Source organism: Tinamus guttatus, unplaced genomic scaffold, assembly GCF_059628265.1.
Source record: "Tinamus guttatus ecotype Peru unplaced genomic scaffold, ASM5962826v1 Tinamus_guttatus_pri_ptg000459l, whole genome shotgun sequence".
Classification (NCBI taxonomy): Eukaryota; Metazoa; Chordata; class Aves; order Tinamiformes; family Tinamidae; genus Tinamus; species Tinamus guttatus.
Window position 1 is genome coordinate 7,774,561 of NW_028288993.1, and position 20,620 is coordinate 7,795,180.

The 20,620-nt window shown below is 41.8% G+C and overlaps 1 protein-coding gene across 6 annotated transcripts in view; it reads right to left on the reverse strand.

Moving 5' to 3' along the window:
* Positions 1 to 14,517: 14,517 nt before the first annotated feature.
* Positions 14,518 to 20,620, reverse strand: part of SFSWAP (splicing factor SWAP) — a 41,134-nt gene continuing 35,031 nt past the window's right edge. For all 6 annotated transcript variants that reach the window (XM_010221557.2, XM_010221553.2, XM_088532437.1 and 3 more), the window contains 4 exons: positions 19,359 to 19,484; positions 17,219 to 17,389; positions 16,337 to 16,409; positions 14,518 to 14,942 (listed from right to left, as the gene is read on the reverse strand). In XM_010221557.2, the coding sequence (XP_010219859.2) occupies positions 14,877 to 14,942; positions 16,337 to 16,409; positions 17,219 to 17,389; positions 19,359 to 19,484 (436 nt within the window). In that variant the 3' untranslated portion in view covers positions 14,518 to 14,876. The remainder of the gene's footprint in view (positions 14,943 to 16,336; positions 16,410 to 17,218; positions 17,390 to 19,358; positions 19,485 to 20,620) is intronic.

Sequence of the window (20,620 nt, forward strand, 5' to 3'; positions counted from 1 at the left end):
CAAATTTAATAGAGATTCATGAGGCCATACACTAATGTGATGAGAGAAAAGGGTTACATGGCTCTTGTACCTCCCTTGGATATAAAGGAGGTGAAAACCTGTAACCAACACACAGATGATAAAGTCCAGGCAGAAGTTATACCAGAAATGATGGTGCTCCCAGGAAATAAAGCTGCATCCCTCCAGCTAATGCAGTAGCCCAGTTCAGGCCAAGCCATCTCAGAAATACCTGGCCACAAATAAAGAAGTTCATCTGCAGTGGTGGGTGCATCGATGTGGTACGTGAGGAGGGAAAGTTGGACTGTTTCCCTTCCAGGCGCAATGAGTAACCCAAGTCATGAGAGAGTCCTCCAACCAGAGGATGACAAAGAGAAGATGCATTGGTTGATCTATTTCTCTTTCCCTGCAAGGCCAAACAGCACATGAATTCCAAAAGCTGGCAAATCTTTAGAAAAGGAGGCTTGTGCTGCAAGGTTTTGTTTCAGCCAAGCAATATTAAGCTGTGGTGCAGGGAGTGAGCTCTGACCAGGGAAGCTACCATCTTGGGAGGAGACAGCTCCCCTTCCTGGGATGCTCCAGCGGTCCAGGCAACTCCCTGCTGTCAGCATGAGGCTTTCAGGGAGCCGGACAGTCACAATACTGTGTTTTTAGAACCCAGATGATGCAGCATGCTGTACCGGTCCCACCTGGGTCCTCCTTTTTCTGCTGCAGCAAATGGGGCACAAGGCTTACGGACCAGTAGCAGGAGACACGTTTCTTCTGTCTTGCTGGTGGCTGAGCTCTCGCCACGTCTGCTCAGCACGCCACAAACCTGGGCCCCCGCGTCGTCCGCCCAGCCGGTGAAGGCCACGGCAGAAGAATCCCTTGTGACGGAAACCATGTCCTGTGCACAATCTTCTTCCTAATGCTGTGCACTCACACGGAAGCCGCAAATGCACACGTCCCGAGAAAGTCTTTCCACCTTGTGTTCTTCATCATAGATCATAAAACTTGTCGCTATACATTTTCTTTATCAACCTTGGCTGTCATTCAGGAATGCTACTGGGATATAGCAGTACTCCTCACCACAGGTCAGCCTGCATGTATTTATCAGCACCAACACAGCCCTGCAAGGGCTTACCTGAGGTTGGACCAAAGTGTACCAGGTGCAGGACACGTGTCTACGAAGAGAGGATCCTTAAAATGCTTAATCAGGCAGCAGGAAGGAGAGAGAAGTTTTTTTACGACTGTAGTTTATAGGTGTGGGAGGTGTTTGCCAAAGGATGACATAAATTGTACAAACCACAAGCAGAGCCAAGAGCTGGGCCCCAGGAATAGCATCAGTTCAGTGCCCGACCCGAGGCCCGTGCCCACGCTCGTCCCGTGTCCGCTCCTTACTGCGACGTTGACTATCCGAGCACGCTCCTAGGCTGCCATAAATAAAGCACAGAATTGCACAGCAGTTAAACAGGAGCTTCTTTTGCTGATGGTGTTGAAGACGGTGACCTGTTTATGCTCTCCACAGCTCTTATTAAAAATAATGGAGTGGATTTCACCTTCACGGTGTGTTTCAGCGGAGTCAGTCCCTGCGTCTCCAGGAATGATAACGGCTGCCGTGACGTTGTGATTCCTGCACGGCAAAGCGCGTTCAGACCCCGATACTTCCTGTTTGTTCTTGACATGGATCATTACTTCCTCCACCACTGCCAGGGCAGAGCAAGAAAAGCCGTCTCCCAGAAGAGGTTTTTAATAAATTTAGCAAACTGTGAGGAGATCAAGGGACAAGCAAGGCAAGAGGAGCTCTGAGAGGCTTCACAGTGCTAGCACCGGCACCTGGAAAGGGCCATGCTAATTAGCCCCAAAAAAACAAACTCTGGCAGCTGCCGGTGCCACACGGTGACCCATGGTGAAGGCAGAGGGAGAGCTTGTCTTTGCTCAGTGCTCCTGTTGCTCCAAAGAGAAAGAAGGGCGCCCATGTTGTTCTTGTGCCTCTGAGGTCCTGCCAGCCTTGAGCTCACAAAAATAATGCAAGGATTACTTTGAATAATTTAGTTTTTTTAGCGTTTTTTCCCCCCAAGCTTTCCAGCTGCAATCCATTTTCATTCTGCACGTGGACAATTCAGTATCAAAACCACAGAGTGCACTTAGGCAAAGCAAAGGCAAGAATTCATGCAAAGCAAAAATGCTCGAGTTTTTGTCCAGTCCTCCAATTAACTTTGCTGGCTACTTGTAACATAGAATTCATAAAATTCCTGAGGCAATTCTCTTTTAAAAAACAAGCAAGTGTCTTTTATCTTGCAGGAAATTTTCCTTTTTTTCTTTCTCTGCAGCAAGAGCAAATGCATCGATAAATAAGCAATGAATCTCCAAAAAATACTTTCGTTGACTCAAAGGCAACCTGAAATTATGCAGCCCAATTCACTGGGAGCACTCTTGCCTCGACTGTATGCGTCATTCCCAGGGGCAAGCGCTGTGTTTCCAAAGGACAGTCCATTAAGCGTCACGAAAACCCCTCAACTCTCACCATCCCTTCCCTACACGGAGCTCCTTAATTCGGATCCCTGCTGCCCTCCCTGCCCTGGCTCCGCACAGTCCCCGAGGCTGGATGATCGTCTCGATGAGTGTTTGCTGGCAGCAGAAGCTGGTTCCAGCTCTGCTGGGGCCACGTCCCTTCTGCCACCGCTTTCCACCTCTGTGCACTTTGGAGCTTGGCTGAAGCATGTCGGCAATTTCCGCAAGTCCCTCAAGTTCTTGAGGGGTTTTTGTTACTGAGAAGAGAGTCAGATGGCGTTTCCTTCCCTAGGAAAGAAAGTGTCATTAAAAGACACTTTAGCTGTGTCAGTTGCCTAAAGCAGGCAGGAATTGGGCACGTCAGGTCACAACGTGCGCCTAGAGAGCACCGATGTTGGCTTCCTGCCTGCCGAGCCCTCCAGGGGCTTTGAGGCTCTTGGAGAAGCCTCATTAGCCCCAGCAGATGGTCTCAGGGTAGCGTCATTCACAGCTCTTCGAGCTCTGCGGCTCAGAACAGCACGGGGAGAAGCTAAGAGAGGGCCCAGGCCTAGCTTCAAGTCCTGCTATGCTGTGTAGACACCCTGGAGATGCTTCCACATGCAGCCAGGCCTCAGGATCCACGCAGTACTGGTTCAGTTCCCAGCCGGAGGAATTGCTGAGGTCTCCTTCTCAATATAAACCGCCCAAGCAGCTCCAGCCCCCTCTTCCTGAAGCCTGCAAGGACTCCGGAGAGAGAAAGAAAATCGCGAAGAAGCTCACTGCAGCCATCGAGCCGCGGCATCAGCTCCCGCCTCGCAGGGCGGCAGCGTCGCGCGCTCCCACCACGCTGAGGCGGCGTCCTCAGAGACACACGCGGCTCCAGCCACCTGAAATGTTTCTGACAAGAACAACCTGCCCAATCTCATCGGATTGCACACAGGAAGGTTTCTCGTGGGGTGAGTGTTGGGCACTGAGGGACAAGGTGGAGATTAGGTCCATATCTCTGCTCTAGGGCAGGTTTCCAGACCATCAGAGGACGATGTCTCTCTACCAGCGAGAGGCACCATCAGCCTTTCCTGATCCAAGGAGCAGCTACCTGTGCAGAACCCATCTGCTCCTCTGCCTGCTGGTATGGCCCAGGCAGCAAAGGACTGTGGTGAGTGGTTGCAGCCATATTACCTTACAAAAACTGTCAGGAAAAAAATGTTTTTTCTTGATAGCAAAAACAAAAACACACCTGTAAAACTCAACATTTTTCCATGAAGCAGAGCTTTTTAGCCTCTCTCTGTTGTCTTTTCCCTCTTCCCAAGGGAAGGGGAACTTGCTTGCAGAGCAAGCCCTGCAAATTCTGTTACCTCAAGAGCCAGTGGCCTTGCACCGTTTCTCAAAACATCTCCATTCAAGCACCATTTCCCACTTCTCCTCTTCTGTCAACAGCTACTTCACAGGGTTTGCTATTCCCACATTCCCCTTGGTTTTTATTTCCCAGCTGTTAGAGCCTCCTTTATAATCCCATGCACTTCTTAAGTCAATGAGTGCTATCCACATTCCCTTCCATGCTACATCTGCCATCATTCGCAATTTGGACGTATTTTCAGAGGCCTCTTTGAATGCTGCCTTAAAGTTTTAATCACAACTGCTTCTCCCAATCTGAGATAATTGGGTGTTAGAGACTGTTTCTCTTGCTTATTTTTAGCAGAAAAGACAAGACATTTTACAGGTGTTTCAGCATCTTAGAGGAATGGAGGAGGAGGAAGTCAATTATATGATCAAAAGTACCCAATATTCTTTCCGAATTTTTCTTCCCTCCTATGCAGGAATTGTCAGTGTGTTCAGGCAAGCAGACGTTCCCCAGCAGCATAAAGGTCATGTTTTACTTGCCTCAAAATTCTTTCTCTTAAGCAAACAGCTAAATCGCTAAATCTTCACCATTTTCAGAGGGTAGCAGCAATGGAGGGACATGAAATGTTCCAATCCAACTAATTTTAAGAGAAAGTGACAATTATTCAGCAAGCTTGTGTAAATTAGGCCCCAGGTACATTTAGCTAATTATATTGGATTTTCCAGTGGAAATACGATGCATCGCTTAAGAGCCAGCAATGAAAAGAATGCACTCTGACTCCTGCCCAGTTGATAATTCCTCCTAATTGAAAGGATTTACGTAATGAAGAATTGATAAACATATCTTTGTGGATGCAAAAAGAAAGAGAAAACTCATCTCACACCACAGAGATTAGCCTTCTGGAAACACAACTGATCTTTAAACATCAGTTCTGTGATGGTTATAGGAACACAGACCACTCCATCATGCCAAGCTTGGTGCAGATATACTCAAAGAACATCCCTGTCCCAGCTACTTACAGACTAAATAGACACGGCCAAGGGTGGAAGAAAGAAGGCGTGCACGCGGGTATTTGCAAATAAGAACTGTAACAAAGAGATTGCCTTGCTATAAGCCACTTAGGAAGATTTATTTGGATTCTGAATGGAATTCAGATTTCCTGAATCCCACCTAGTTCTGTAGCAGCAAGACCGTAATCTACAGAGGTGGGTCTAGCTGGTAGCTGCTGAGTAGCCGAAATGCTGATGAACGCAACCAAATGGCACCCAGCAACTGCAAACTGAGCCTAGCAGCACTGGCTTTTGAAATAACCCACATGCGGTTATTTTTTTTAACTATATCGACAGCAAGAGTTGCATGGATGCCAGCAAACTTATCATTAGTAGTGCCTATTGTGTCTGCAGTGATTTGAGGTAAGGAGACTCCTTCCTTTCAACCATGCTCAAAAATGCTGCTCCAGGGAGCTCCAGTGTTGGAGCCATTCCGGGAGATCACACTTGTCCCAGCCCCAGACCTCACCCCATGTGACCATCAGTTATCCGGGAACAGGGCACAGAAAGGATCAGGCTTAGTGGTTAAGAGAGGGCTCTGCAGAGGAGGGTGGAAACATAACATAGAACCGTGCCCGGCATGACCTGTTACTGGCAGAAGTCCATCACCGTAGCCCTCATCACACAACCACATGCATGGCCCTCATGGGAAGTCCTGATTTACCTAAGATTTCAGGAATGGGCTCCTATCCCAGAAAGCTGCTCTCAATTCATTAGCGTATGTGAATTCACCGGCAGCTATGGAAATATTTGCACAGTCTAGTCAAAGGAGTGGGTGGATTTCTCCATTAAGTCACCCATTTGCAATTTTTAATGGAAAATTATGTGCATTGCTTCAATTCCGCGGGGATGCATTGAGAGGAAATGCAAAGGTCAACAAATCAGTTATTAATATTGCACACATGTACAGATGAAAGCAACAACAGTTTGTCACTCATCTGAAAGCTGACAGGAATGCAGCAGTACAAGAGGGTGTTTTACAAATTCAGACCGCAGCGCTGCTCCTGACACTGGCATCTAGTGACAGCTTTTTGTCAAGGAGGGGAGGGGAAAGCAAAGCTTTGCTTTGGGCCTGATAAATGGATCTCCCCAGAGTACTCGAGGAAGAGCTGCAGGAAAAAAAATACACACAGGTTCTCTCGGAGCATAAATTATGTATCAGGAGTTTTAGTAAGAATGGATCTTTGTCATAAAATAATTTTCAGAGAATAAGAAGAGGGAGGCAGTGTGTGTTTGAAGGTTGTAACAATGATACAATATGTTATAGAGACAATTGCGAACACCTGTAATATTTCCCTGTGCGTATCCATCCACACTTCCCTGGATGGGGCAGAGGAGGGGAGATCTTCCCTTAACCCTTTGTGCCCCTTGCTTGCAGCGCAGCCTTTCCAGGCAAGCAACGTGCAGTTCCCAGGTCTCTCTCACTTGCACACAGTCCATCCTGCCCGTGGTGGTGAGACTGCTTCATGGGCAGCCTGAGGCTCCACGCACCCATCTCCAGGTGAGCATCACGCTTGTGTCCCACCCTCCCAGGTCTTTGGGTAATCCTTCCCAAAACTGGCTTTCTGGATGCTCACACTCTTCTCACAACTTCCTGGCCTACAGTCCTCTTGCAACTGGCTGGATGCTCTTGCAGCTTGGACGAGGAGCGGAGACTCCATACGGATGTCAGTAATAGCCACTAAGCAGAGAGCCAGAGAGCACTTCTCTCCATCCATTCTAACCAGTTTTCATACTGGAGAGGCCATCACACAGTCCATTTACTGCAGTTCCCACCCTGCCTCTCTGGAGAAAGCATGAGAAAAGCTTCTGTTTTACATATTAATAAGCCATTCTACCACAGTAGAAAGAAAAATGTATGTTAAAAACCCAGCACAGCGATTATCAAATTCCTTGCTGGTTTAAGAGAGTATAGATCGAACAGGATGAATGAACTGTGCCAGATGCAAAGCTTCAGACATTTGGAGTATGAAAACAGCAGCCCTGGCTGCTCGAAATGATCTTCACCTCTTTGGAAGGAGATACTTCCTCAGCAAATGTATTTTTAAGTGATAAAAAAATTTAAAACCTTGTGCCAAGATGATCTTGCTTTTTCTCAATGTTACCCTGAAATAATTACAAACACAACAGCTCTTCCAAAGATCAATACCTAGCTCCATAAAGATATCTCAGCACAGACCGATAGTTTCTCAAGAAAAATTATTATTACTAAGATTCAGCTTTACTTCTTTGTATTACACAGAAAATATTTACAGCCAAAGGAAGTTCTTGTTTCAAGCTTTGAGGTGTCATTTTTAGCTCCGTACTAATCTTTTAGGTTCTCATCACCAACCATCATCCGTTAAGCACCTAGTTAACTTCCCTAGCTATCACCAAGATGTTCTGAAGGAACCTATCAGAGAAGTCATCAATCTCCGTGCTGCTAAGAGGAGCAGATTAATATCCCACACTGTAGAAGAAACCAGGCAAGGAAATTTTCTCCACAAACCACCACTACCACTTTGCTTTCTTAAGCACAAGTACAAATTAGTACCTTAGTTACATGAAATTCTTAAGACACAAAACAAAATCTGGTATGCCATATTATGTACATTTATTATTAAGATTTTAATAGTCAAGAATTTAATATGTTGAAAAGTAATACCAAACCTACTGGCATTATAATTTTGCTACCTAAACACTGAACAGCACAAGGCTCAGTCTAGAGCAGCAAACTTCAACCAAGAAATACGACGACATCCAACTCGTTGCTTCCTCCTCAGGTTAAGCTTTCATTCTTGCCACCTCTAAGCTGTGGTCAAAACTCTCAAACACATGCGTTGCCTTTAAGCTAAGGGTACAGACCACTGATCAAAGCACCATGCTACCTCCAGCCCTCCCATGAGGTGCTGAGCCCAGAAGATTGAAGGCGTCTCCATTGAGCTGGTGCTTTCACCACACTAACCTGCCTTACTTCTTGAGATGGTTGAAGTGTCCAGTTCTTCATGTCCTGCTTGGCTTGTTAACTCGCTGTTACGGTGGGTAATGCCTCAGCCTCCCATTGTAGGTGCGCGCAATCTAAGCGAATGGTAGCAGATGACAAACAGAATTCATGAAGAGTTGTTAATTATAAAAACCTTTGGAGAATATTTTTCCCCCGGTGAAGTAACAGGTAGAAAGGTCGGCGCAATTAGTGGATGCACCCGAGGCCCAACATTGTGCACTTGGCCAGACTTTAATTAGTCAAATGGCAAAATGTTTGCACAAATCCTGACAATTAAATCTAGCCAGTATCACTCACGATGCTTTGATAAACTGTGCATAGGTAAAAATTATAATGAATATAAATCAAAACTGAAGCTATAATGCAGCCTCTTCAGCACATTTCTTTTTCTTTTTTTCACTCATTTTCTTGTCCTTTCAAAAAACAATATTTGGCAACAGTGTAAAATGATACGCTGTTGGGGTCAAGTTATATCTTGGTTATGGGAGGACATTTTAACTTTTTTAAACTCTATTGGACAGATGCCAATGAAAGTAACAGAGAATTTCAAAGGTCCTCTTTCTTACCACGCTTTCAATATTTTCCATTTTGAAGTATTTTTAATACTTATTTTTAAGCATTTTACTTACAGCAATATTATTTAAAATATTAAATTAAAAGGGCAAATTTCCTCTGTTATTTGTGTGGTAGCAGAAAGCTTTCCCCCTTTGCTTGGTCAGGGTGAACATTTTGGCAAAATAACTTGCAGCATTACAACAAGAGAATGAAATGATTTTTTTTTTTTTTTTGTGAAAGCACCAGCCCATCTCCATTTGATACAGGTTTCCATTACTTTCAACCACACAAATAACCGGAACGTTTTACAGCAAGGAATTAGTCCATTATGATTTCTGTTGATAGGCAGAATGCAAAGGGCATCGCAGCACTATGTCAGCAAATTAGCCATTTCATTCCTGTTCTCCCTTCTGACTTTTCATGGAGACTTTCAGACACTGCAACAGCTCATCCTCCAGACAGTCCAATTAAAAAAAAAAAAAGTTAGATTTGGTGATTCAGTGTTTCAATACAAGCACTGCTTAAGCATTTTACCTTGTTATTTCATGACATCAACAGTTGGCAGAATGAAAGAGATCATTTAATTTCATTTGTGGTAATAGGGCTGACTTCCTCCCCACTTACAGTCTGCTGCCTTTTTTGAAAGGAACATTTTTACATCACAGTGACAGTGTTTCATTTTCTGCATAAAAAAGGGGATTTTCAGATCTCCATGGTTCTAGTCACGCATTTGAATTGGGTTCTCACGTATTGTAAGGTTTAACACTTACCTCTCCCGCAGTGTCTGCCGCAGGTTTTTCATGGAATTCAGCCACACACTCAACTCTGAAATACCCCTAAGAAGACAGGGAAAAGCAAGTGTAAGTGACAGGTCACACTTATTTTGTGACACATCATTCACGGCCCAGGAACGTGCAGAGTGAGAACCAGAAGGATCTGGAAGGCTTTTTACAAGCAGCCCATTCTGTACGACCACATGTTTTAGGGGAGGCTCTGCAAAACTCTTCCCCTCCCCACTGCTAATTTCTGGCTAGGCAAAGAGAAATGCTATCGAAAGCTTTTTATAACAGAGAACAAGATTTCAGTTGAACTCAAGCTATTCGATACAGATAGAGAAAAAAGTAACTGTATTAAAACATGTAATGGAATGCTGTTTCTTAAAGTAAGGATTCATTTGGAAGACAACTGTTGAAACGCGCTTTTGTGCTGCTGACAATGCCTGAATGAGAGAGGGACTCTGCAGTGACTTCAAAGTGCAGCTAGATCCTACTTGGCTGGAGCTTTTATGGAGGTGTGAAACTCATTACTAGCAAAGGGCTAAAAGCTGCAAAACCTTGGATTTGACCCTTCTGCAGTTTAGATGAGGAGAAACCCAGGAAAATTGGTTTTTGAATGGACTGCAAAGGCCAGGGTTAGAGCAGGGCCGAGGTGCTCATGCTTGGAAACAAAAAAAACTCCCCATGAGGTACCGCATTAGGGTCACTGATCTGCTGGGCTCGCTAACTGGATCACGGCTGTTTCCTTCTGCCTGAAGGGAAAACCATTTCTATCGGCATGAGATGAAGACTTTCTGAGCCGGGGTGAAGTCGGACCTATGCTCAAAGCAGTCATTTTCCTGGGAAGTAAATGCAAAATCGCTTCTGTAAAGATTTGAGGCTTGGTTCATTGACAAAGTTACAGTGGCCTTAAAACCCAGCACCTTTTCATTGTCGCTGTATGAGAACAACAGTTTTTTCATGCTCAAGAAGCTATCACAGTGTCATCAAAATTATTAGGTTGTCAGAACTGAGTGTCCCTCTGTCAGTTAAGAAACATCAGGCAAATGCCATTAGATTTTCCAGCATATCTCACTCATTTTTACTGCATTCTCTGAAATTCCACATAAAATATCATTCTTGGTCTACTTTGTCTCCTTATCTATAATGCCCTAAAATAGAAAGCTTTAGAAAATGATAAAAGATGTGTTTAATTTTTGCCATGTGTGATACCATTAAAGTCATTAGCCACTCTTGGTTCCAGTGGGAGATTATGAACAGCAGGAATTTAACATTCTCTTTCCACAGGATTAATAGATGTGTGGCTAATCATGTCTGTGCGTGCAGTGATAGCTTGAGACTGTTGATTTCTACCATTTCTGGATTCCAAGCATTGGATAAGCTAACATCCACTCAAGAAGCACAATTAGAAGATGTCACTGATCACAAACATTTACATGATGCATAAAAATTTAAAGCACAAGAAATTTTTGGCAATGGGATGTGTAAGTGCAGGGGACATTTTAATTGGACTATGTTCTAAGGAACTGCCAGTATCCAGCTAGAACTCGCCCAAATTACATACCATAGCATTGTATTTTTAGATGTATCTTTTATGAAAAGGAATAACAAAGGTTATTTCAGTAGACTAGATTTTTCCAGTCTTTCAGAGAAATTCTATTGCCTATTGTGGTAAGACAAAAGGCACTCGCTTCTGGACTTTACATGTCTCTGTGAAGTTATTCCAAAGATATGCAGAACACCACCTTGAATTTACAGAGTAGGAGAGGGAAAAAAAAAGTTAATTCCATCTTGATTAAGACAGTGTTTGAGAACTGTCTCCAGCAGGTTGAGGGAGGTGATCCTGCCCCTCTGCTCAGCCCTGGTGAGGCCACATCTGGAGTACTGTGTCCAGTTCTGGGCTCCACAGTACAAGAGGGATGTGGAGCTGCTGGAGAGAGTCCAGCGCAGGGCTACAAGGATGATCAGGGGCCTGGAACATCTGCCCTATGAGGAGAGGCTGAGGGAGCTGGGCCTGTTCAGCCTGGAGAAGAGAAGGCTGAGAGGGGACCTGAGCAGTGTCTAGAAGTACCTCAAGGGAGGGAGTGAGGGGGATGGGGCCGGCCTCTTGTCAGTGGCGGCCACTGATAGAACTAGAGGAAACGGCCAGAAACTGAAGCACTAAAAGTTCCACAGGAACTTAAGGAAAATTTCTTAACAGTGAGGGTGCCAGAGCACTGGAACAGGCTGCCCAGAGAGGTTGTGGAGTCTCCTTCTCTGGAGATCTTCAAAACCCGCTTGGACGCAGTCCTGTGCCACGTGCTCTAGGTGACCCTGCGTGTGCAGGGGGCTGGACTAGATGATCTCTAGAGGTCCCCTCCAACCTTGAGCATTCTATGATTTTTGGCTTCATATAGTTATTTCTTGGGCAAGGATGGGACAAGAAGAGTATATGATAAACTTAATTGAGTAGAAGGCAATTAAATAAGATTTTGCAACAAAATTCTTCAGATAGGATAACAGGCATTGCCTTACACCCAAGAAAACATGAATTTGAAATGTTATCATTTGTTCTCCCATGAATAAATGGAGAATTGTTCTCAGTTATCTCTAATGTAAGAAGTTTAATTAGTGAGGAAGTGTGTGCTCCAAAATAACCCTTGTCAAGCAAATGCTTGATGACTGCACCAATCTGTATATACACAAAGAACCCCAAATACTTTGTTTTATTATTACTCACCAGCCATCTGAACAGCTAATTATGAGGCTGTTTAATGCATTTAAGTGTACTTTTAAAAGAAATGAAAGCCATTATGAATCCAACTTTTAACTACCAAGAATACACTCAGATGGGTGGATTCCCAAAGTTGATCAAGTTTAAGTTACTCTGTTGACATTTCCACACCCCGGAAAGAGAAATTGGAAATTTTTCCACTTCAAAGTTCTTAAAGCCCTTGCCTGATATTCAGTTGTACATTCACCTGATATATCAGACACCAGAAACCACACTGCTTATTATAGCTAAAGGTCCATGCTGTATTTACAGCAGTTACAGCACAGCTAATGTCTGCGAAGACTCGGACAAAATGAGGAGAATCGATTTCTAAATGGAAATACATATAGAGGAATTATACTGGCAAGGCGGCCCAAAGTCTTGTATTAAATACAGTGGAAACACCCATTCTGGTGGGAAAGAATAGAGAGAAAAAAAGAAGAAAAAACAACAGCAAAAACACCAGTAATTTTTAAATCCTGCAGAATAGTCTCACCCATGAGAGTGTGCTAAAATGCAAACAAGCCTTAGTAAACAATAAAAAGTGTATAAAAATGCAATTTAATCTAAATTTTCCTGCAGCTAAACACTCCATCTCACTTCATACCACAAAGGGGAAAAGGGAAGAAAATATTTTAAGAAGTCATTAAAGCAATAACCTTCTTAAAGGGAGCAAGTCTGTAAAGCAGCAGCATAACAAGCTGCCCGGACTGTTATATCAGAGCTGGGCTTTTTCTTGTATTTCGTGACGAACAGCTGGACGTAGCTGCCAATTATTTAACCACGGTGAGATTTCTGGCTCCATTTATGAGGCAAAAGATAAAACTTTCATAAATTCAACACTGCACAACAATTTATAACAGTTGTCCACAAAACTTACTTTACATCCTTGTTTATCTCTTTTTTTACTAGCATTTTCATCACCATGAGAGAGAAAATGCTATTGCCTTTGCACAGGTCCAAAAGGATTTTAATGCTAATACAACAAGTCTTTACAAGTAAAAGCTTTAGGTAAACGGTGGATAATATCAATATATATTACTGATTAGGTGACTCTCTCTCATCACAGCTTGTGGGGCCAATAAAATTTCTCTGCACCACACACTGCACAGTACATTATTTTAGGGATTGCCAGTCCTTACAATTATTACCAGCCAAAAATGAAAACGAAACACAGTTCAAGTATCATTCTATCATTCCAGGCACAAAGCACCAGCAAGTGACTTCGACTGCAGTTCTGACCATGTTACCCCATATTTGAATCATATCAGTGGTGGTGGGGAGGGCTGTTACACTTCATTTGAAACAGAAGATTTCTGCACTGGAGTTAACTGTGCAGTTCTATGAAGCTGACGTACTAATTAGTGAATAATATTGACTACATGCAGTTCTCTAATCTGAATCTCTTCACCTGACCTCTACCAGACTTCACATTCGAAGGTGAGGCGCTGCCATCACGATCCATGGAGATACAGGCCATGGAGATTTTTCCAAGGTCATTAAAACTCCATTCTTTATGAAACCAGAAAACTGCCAATGAGGCCTGTCTTTGAATACACAGACTACAATAAAACCTCACAGTTCAAGCAAGCCTGGGGAACCATTTCCATGCTCCTTTTGTGTTGCAATGGTATTTAGTGAGATTTTTCTTTAAAACAAAGATTACGAATTCAACTTGGCCATTTCTAAAACATCAGCCCTCATTAAAAATCAAGGGGAAAAAATATAAAAAGGCAGAGTTCTATGGCATCATTAACCTATCACCTAAACGTACATATTGTGCAGAACAGCCTCCTTTTGCTGACTGTAATATCCATTACTCTGAACATCCCTCAAGATTTTCTTCCTTTCTGTAGTCTTAACCCCTGTAAGCCAGATTCACAACCACCAGTTTTAGAAGATTTACATAACAGTAAGTAAAGATCACAAATTTTGCCCTACTTGCGAGAACACTGGAGGATTCTTTAATTTTAATCTTATTTTCAGAGATTGCTTTTTTATATACTTGCTTTCAAGCTACCTTTCAGATCATTTTCATAAAAAATAATTAAAATCTCACTGTACTCACAGAATGCATAATAAATGCACTGAAATGCACTGAAATATACCGAGTTCACAAGCCTTCTGAAAAGCATTAACTGGTATCTGTCAGAAATTCATATAAGCTAGTTACAATCTTCCTCCAAAGTATGAAATATACTTATTTAGAAGAATGCTAAATTTCTTTTAAGTATGTCTGCTGAATGACCACAAAATATACTTGCTTCTCTAGATAGCTAGAGAGAAGAGAGACATAAAAAAGAAGCTACTGACTACTAGTTGCTGAATTCAGAGGGTCAACACCTCAAATGAAGGCTCACAGTCCATGCTAAATGACGGACAGAAAATTATGGTCCTGTGCAGAAAACTGTTCACAACTAACATGCCCAAACCTGCATCCTTAGATCACTGTGTCCACAAAGGAAGATGTAGTGTTTCTCTGCTCAAACTACTCCCTCAGGCATCTATTTGCTACTTTAAAAGAATAAGGTATTAAAGAACATACGGAAATTTTAACAGAAGTTAATTAATTAAAGACTCCACAAGAACTCTGTAGCTAATGAAAGGTGTTTCCTTCTTTATTATTGTGTAATACCTTATCACAGAAACATGATATTTACAAATATACACATATAGACTGCTGATCATAAAATGTTACTGAAGAATTAGTCAAAAAAATCAATTTACAAAAAAACAAGAACTTTCCAAAGAGATTCTGTCTGAAAAAAATTCAATGAAATTCCCAGGAGACAGTTCTGTACAGAAAGGTAGGTTTTAGCTCCTTAAGTTCTGATAATATTACACAAGGGAGTTGTGAACCAAGTGAGCTAAGCTCAGCTGTACATTTGAGATGAGGCAGTTTTTATGTATTTTTTCCCCCACAATCTCTCCATGGTCAGTTCAATGGGTCTCAGGAGGCACTGGTTTGTATGTTTTTGGAAGCTGCAAGCATTGCTCTCACTTTGGCCATAAGATCCTGCAGAAAATAAGAGGAAAACGATTAGACTTGCATGGGCTTTAAAGAGCTGAAGCATGTGATAGCCAAGAGCTGAATGAAACTGCTACCTTATGCTCTAGTCACATAGAATACTCAGTGTCATAATTGAAAAATCTCAAAAAAAAAAGTTACAAATATTGTGGTCAAAAGGCATTTAAAGCTGAAACAAATTTTACAGTGCTATGGGGTTTCTATGTACGCCGGAGAGACTGAAACACAAGACTGTGGTGAAACAAAATAGCAACTCTCAAATATGTCTGAGCACTCAGTGGCAACAGTATTATAATAACAAATGAAATTTCATGTAAATGGCATCAGAAAATTGGGCTGCAAAGAATAACACAAAAATATTTGTCAGTAATGAGTTACAAATTACTTTAAAATATTTCTTTATAAATGCAACATAGGTTGATTAAAATACCTGGTTCTTACTGAACAATTTTCACCTGAAGCTCTCAAAACACTTCCATGGTAATTCAGCATCATCACTCCCATGTTATAGATGGGGTAATTTGAATGAGAAAACATACAGAAGTTGGCCAGAGGAAGCTAGGAAACTGGCAGCAAAACAATCTTGCTAAGTAAAATGTTTTAACACATTTTGGAAGATGCTGGTCATGGACATTTTAAGCTGAATTCCAATTCAGTCGCATATTAATCTTTCCTTCTCTTACATCTGCATTTTCAGCAAGCAGACCACTACCAGCTTGCAGATGTTGTGCCAGAAAGAACATCCAATACAAGAAATATACGTACCAGTAATGTTTGTTAGGGAACCCAAATGCCTGTAGTTCACTGCACACCACACTGAGCCTTACACTTAATACTATTACTCACAGGTAGTCATGCAGTGATTCACAGCAAGTACAGAATATATCAACACAATCATAGCAACAAAAGTTCACATATGTAAACAGCAACAAGGGTAAAATCACTGACTTGAAGATACTGCTCAAGGCAAAGCATACTTGCTTTAGCTTACAAGACAACAGATTTTTCCTCTGTTGCCAGCCCTACAAACCTAACCTCTGCAAAGGTGATTCTCCTTCATTCTTCCTTCCACGAAATAAGTCAGGAATACTACCTGGCAAGAACGGCTCTCAATAATACCTGCTGTTGGCAACTGATGGATTGTTCCTGCAGAAGGTGAACTTTCTTAACAGTGCATTAAACAGAGCTTGACCTTTAGAGGTTTGGTGACACTTGAAAAGACAACAGCTAGAGAATTTTTTTTGATAAACAAACGGATTAAGAATGACAATGAGCACATCTCTACATCCTATGCAAAGCTCACAATTGTACAAGATATCAAATGCAGAATACTACATGACGGAAAGACTTAATTAGGCAAGATGTTCTGGATTTGCTTGTACCTGAGTGATTTTACTCTGCACTGAAGAAACAATCGCTGAAGAGATCTGGCCATCTTTTTCCTGAGAAACTCCCCTAAAAAAAGATAAAACCAAAATTAGAAATGCACGGTATATGCTTTCAAGATTCATTTCACTGAGCATCGTGATTTGGGGCTTTATGGTACAAGACGCATTATATTAGTCAACAGTCTCCTCATTCTACTGGAAGCCACTGTAAGTCATATTTAGAAGAATTACTCATGCAACTGGTATCATAGAGAAATATGAATAGCAGGCTAGGGATTTTCAATAGAAGTATTGTATTTAAAGGAAATAATTAATTCTGAATCCCTCAAACACATTACAATTTAAAGCAATCCCTTAAAATTCTACTTCAGTTAACATATTTAGTTACCAATTGCTAACTTAGAATTAAGCAGTAGAACGTTCAGTGCAAGTTTTGCTTTATGAGTATGTCAAGATGTTTGAACTCCTTGAACTCCTGTCTTCCATACTAAATAATCATGTTTCATCTCAGAGGTAACGGAAACATTTTTGACAAAATTTCTCCATTTTTCCTGTTAAAATAGTAGGGATAGCATACGTAATGTTAGAAGTCTTCCAGTTTTTGAAATGTAATCCTGAAGTTTCACTGGATTGCATAAAAACTTCAGCAGATAACAGATGCAACGTCTTCATTAGACTCTGATGCACAGTGCCTGTCCTACCAGTGTCTTCTACTTTTAAAACGAAAGAAAAAGAACTAAATACCCTAAACACACACATACACACGCATATATATTTACATATAGATAACCTTCTCACCATACAGGTTAGGTCAAAAGATACAAGCATGGCCAAGAGATGTCAGCACTGCCATATTACAGAAAGAAAATGCATTACCTGGAGCGTTCCTGGCTGGATTCCCTACTCTCCACAGGAGAGACACTAGTTGAATGTACAGAATTTTTGTGTGTGGATGGTTTGCCTGGTGACGCAGGTGGTGAAGGAGACCTAGCTTTGGACTTGGTACGTGATCTAGATCGCCTCTTCTTCTTTTTTTCATGGGGACTCCTGCGAGAAGGAAATAATTTATTGAAGGAGATATAAAGCAGAATTAAACTAGCTGGGTGGAAGCTCTTGACGTTTCTAAATGTAACCCTCTTCCACATGATATTTCTCATGCACTGAGCACAAACTGCACTTTGATGTTCACATAAAATACTCAGCAGCCCTTTTTAAGTCACATTAGGTTTGGCAACCTAATACTGGGCTAAGTTGAGGTTCCTGAGCTCCTTACCTGAATATTGCTTTATAGATACACAGAAATTACTTTTTCATATTTTTAGTTCAAAGGAAGACAGAGAAAAGTCATTGGAGACTTGCAAAATAACTGTGAAAGAGGAAAGTTCCTTCCTGAATAATGTGAGAGAGTTGATGTATTATGAGCCTATGTCCTCTATAATATTCCTAGCCCACAAATGAACAAACTATGGAATATATGTGCAATGTAAAACTATGTTACAACACAATGAATTTACATATAAATACCATCTCTGACGCTCAGAATTTATCATGTGAAAATCTGATTTTTTATATAGAAGTTAACATTCAAAATCTAAAACTGTAAAATCACAGAATAGTTGGGGGTTTGGAAGAGACCTCTGGGGCTCATCTGGGCCAAAACCTGCTCAAGCTCAAGCAAGGTCACCTAGAGCTGGGTGCCCAGGACGGCGCCCGCTTGGCTGTTGAGGATCTCCAAGGACGGAGACTCCACAGCCTCTCTGGGCAACCCATTCCAGTGCTCGGCCACTCAGCCACCCTCACAGTAAAGAGGTGGGTTGACCTGTTGGGCATTACCAATAACTTGCTTTGGAGATTAGTCAGATTCAAACGCAGGACTATTTATTAATTCTAGGGTACTTTCCAGTCCTTTGAAACTGCTGGATTTTTAAGGTGTCCTATTTCTTAGTATAACCGCTCAGCTGACTGCTGTCAAACAAAATTCATACCTGCTCTCAGGCCAAATACACGCTACTCACTCACAGAAAGGCCAAGTAAACTAGCTTAAAACAGAGCCTGCACCCAAAGCTTCCTTCCATTACAGCACTGTCGAAAACGCACTCTGCAACTGAAGACTGTGAAAACTGGTCCATCACAGCATCTCAATTTCACTTGAAAAATTAATAAGTCAGTGCTAAGAGTACTAAAACAGCTGGCTTTCTGCAATCAGAGATGCAATATATCCTCATCTATGTTTAACTCCAGAACAATGCACAATAAAATACAGCAGTAAATGCAAAAAAGGTAGATGGAAGAAATAGCACTGTTTTCTGTTGGATGTCTAACAGAAGTTTTAAATTTCTGTCTATACAAACAACATTGTTTAAAGAAGAATCTAGTTTGTTTCACAATAAATCATAAAAAGTAATTCACAACAAATTGCTGAACGGTCAAGCAACTGACACAGATCTCTGAACTCAAAAAATAACACAGGGATATGAAAAATTCTTGCCTTTATAGAGAAAAAAAAACATTTTAAGCTTCTGAATATTTTCTGCTTAAACAGATTTGCGAGGTGAATTGTACACAAGCTTCTATTATCTCAAGTTGATGAACACAAAAGCTCCTCAAAGTATATTGAAGCTGTCGTTTATATACCACGCATCAATTAGAGGCTGACAGAGATTTCAAGTTAGCTTTAAAAAACAAAAGAGTATTCTTAAAAATCATGAAAACGAGCTCTTTGCTTCTTATTCCACATGAGATATGGAGAAGCACATTAAGTAATCTTTATGCAATGTGAAAAATTCTGTATGCCTCCCTTAATAACCTCCACGTGCTCAGTTACACGCGCACTGGATGCGCACATGTACGTGTGCACAGGAATGATTGGCACTTGCTTCCACACTGCAATTAGAGGTGCAAAACACAAGGCTTTGGGGCACACACTTTGCAGATACTTTACTTCTGCAAACGTGTGCATGTTTCAAGCCCTTTCCCAGGCTGGCAGATAAGGCTCCCCAGGACTGGGTACCCTCACCTGGAGCGTGTGCGTTTCCTGCTAATTCCAGGACTATTGCTAATGCGATACGCCGTCGGAACGCTCCTTTCCTCTCGCCGCCTTTCTGGCGTGTGAGCTCTTCTCCTAGGCGACCTTGACCTTGACCTAAATGGGAGAAAGAACACATTAAATAGTTAACTTTTTGTTACTTACGCTATTTATTTCATTACTTCTATTTCAGTGGAATTCTGCTGTCACCAAACCCAAATATAGTACCAAATGCCTATTTGACATCAGTGTGGGATTTAGTGTCCAAGACTTGTCAGTTGCATAAGAATTTCCAATCCGATACATTTAGGAGGTAGTTATCCCTTGCTTTTCACTTCCAACAAGGGAAGAAGCAGTTGGCATTGTGTGCTAACATCAACTTGTAAATTAGTAGGCAACAAGGTTTTGCTTTAGTGCAGTCAGTCACCTTTTGTAGCAACAGCGTTTGCTGTTACTGTGTTGGCATGCACAACTCCAATTTGGTTTCAAGCCCTATTGCCAGGCCTGACCTTGTTGTCCCAAATTAGCAGTACATTTTCAGAATTGCTCCATCAAAGAGAAATTTTTGTTTTCATGGCATCTCTAACACTGACAAGTCTGGGAAGTTTTGTCTCCGATGTTGCAGAATTATTGTAATGTAGTCAAGATTGTCACCTGTACAAGTGACTACCAACCCATAACCAGCTCTGCCAGGCGTTTCACTTGAAATAAATTTTCTAGGGATATATCGAGAGAGACAGAGAGAGAGACAGAGACAGAGAGAGAGAGAGAGAGAATGGATGCCCAGTTAAGATCAGACATCAGTTTAAACAGTTTAGGCTTTTTCCTCTGTGATTTGAAATTAAGTAGATGCACAAGTAAAACCTGAGTAACTTTTAGTAACAAAATCAATGCAACGGGAAAAATCCTGAAGGTCAGAGGGAAGGAGGGGATAAGAGCGAGAAGGGAACAAGACAGGGACCCTGCTTGAAAGAAAACGAAAGAAAAAATAAACCCCTAGTCCCTCCCGAATTCTTGATAGCAATAGTTTTGACCCCACTGAAATACATAATTCTCATCATTTTGCTTTAGAAATTTACTTACTTCAAAGCCCTTCCAATTTTTGTATTACAGGCACTTTACATATATCAAGCATTCACCTTCTTAAAAATACCTAATTTGTGTCGACTAAAGAGAAGCATTTGTGAATCACTGCAGACTCACACCACATAGATAAGTATATGTTTATACATGCATACACACACCACACACAC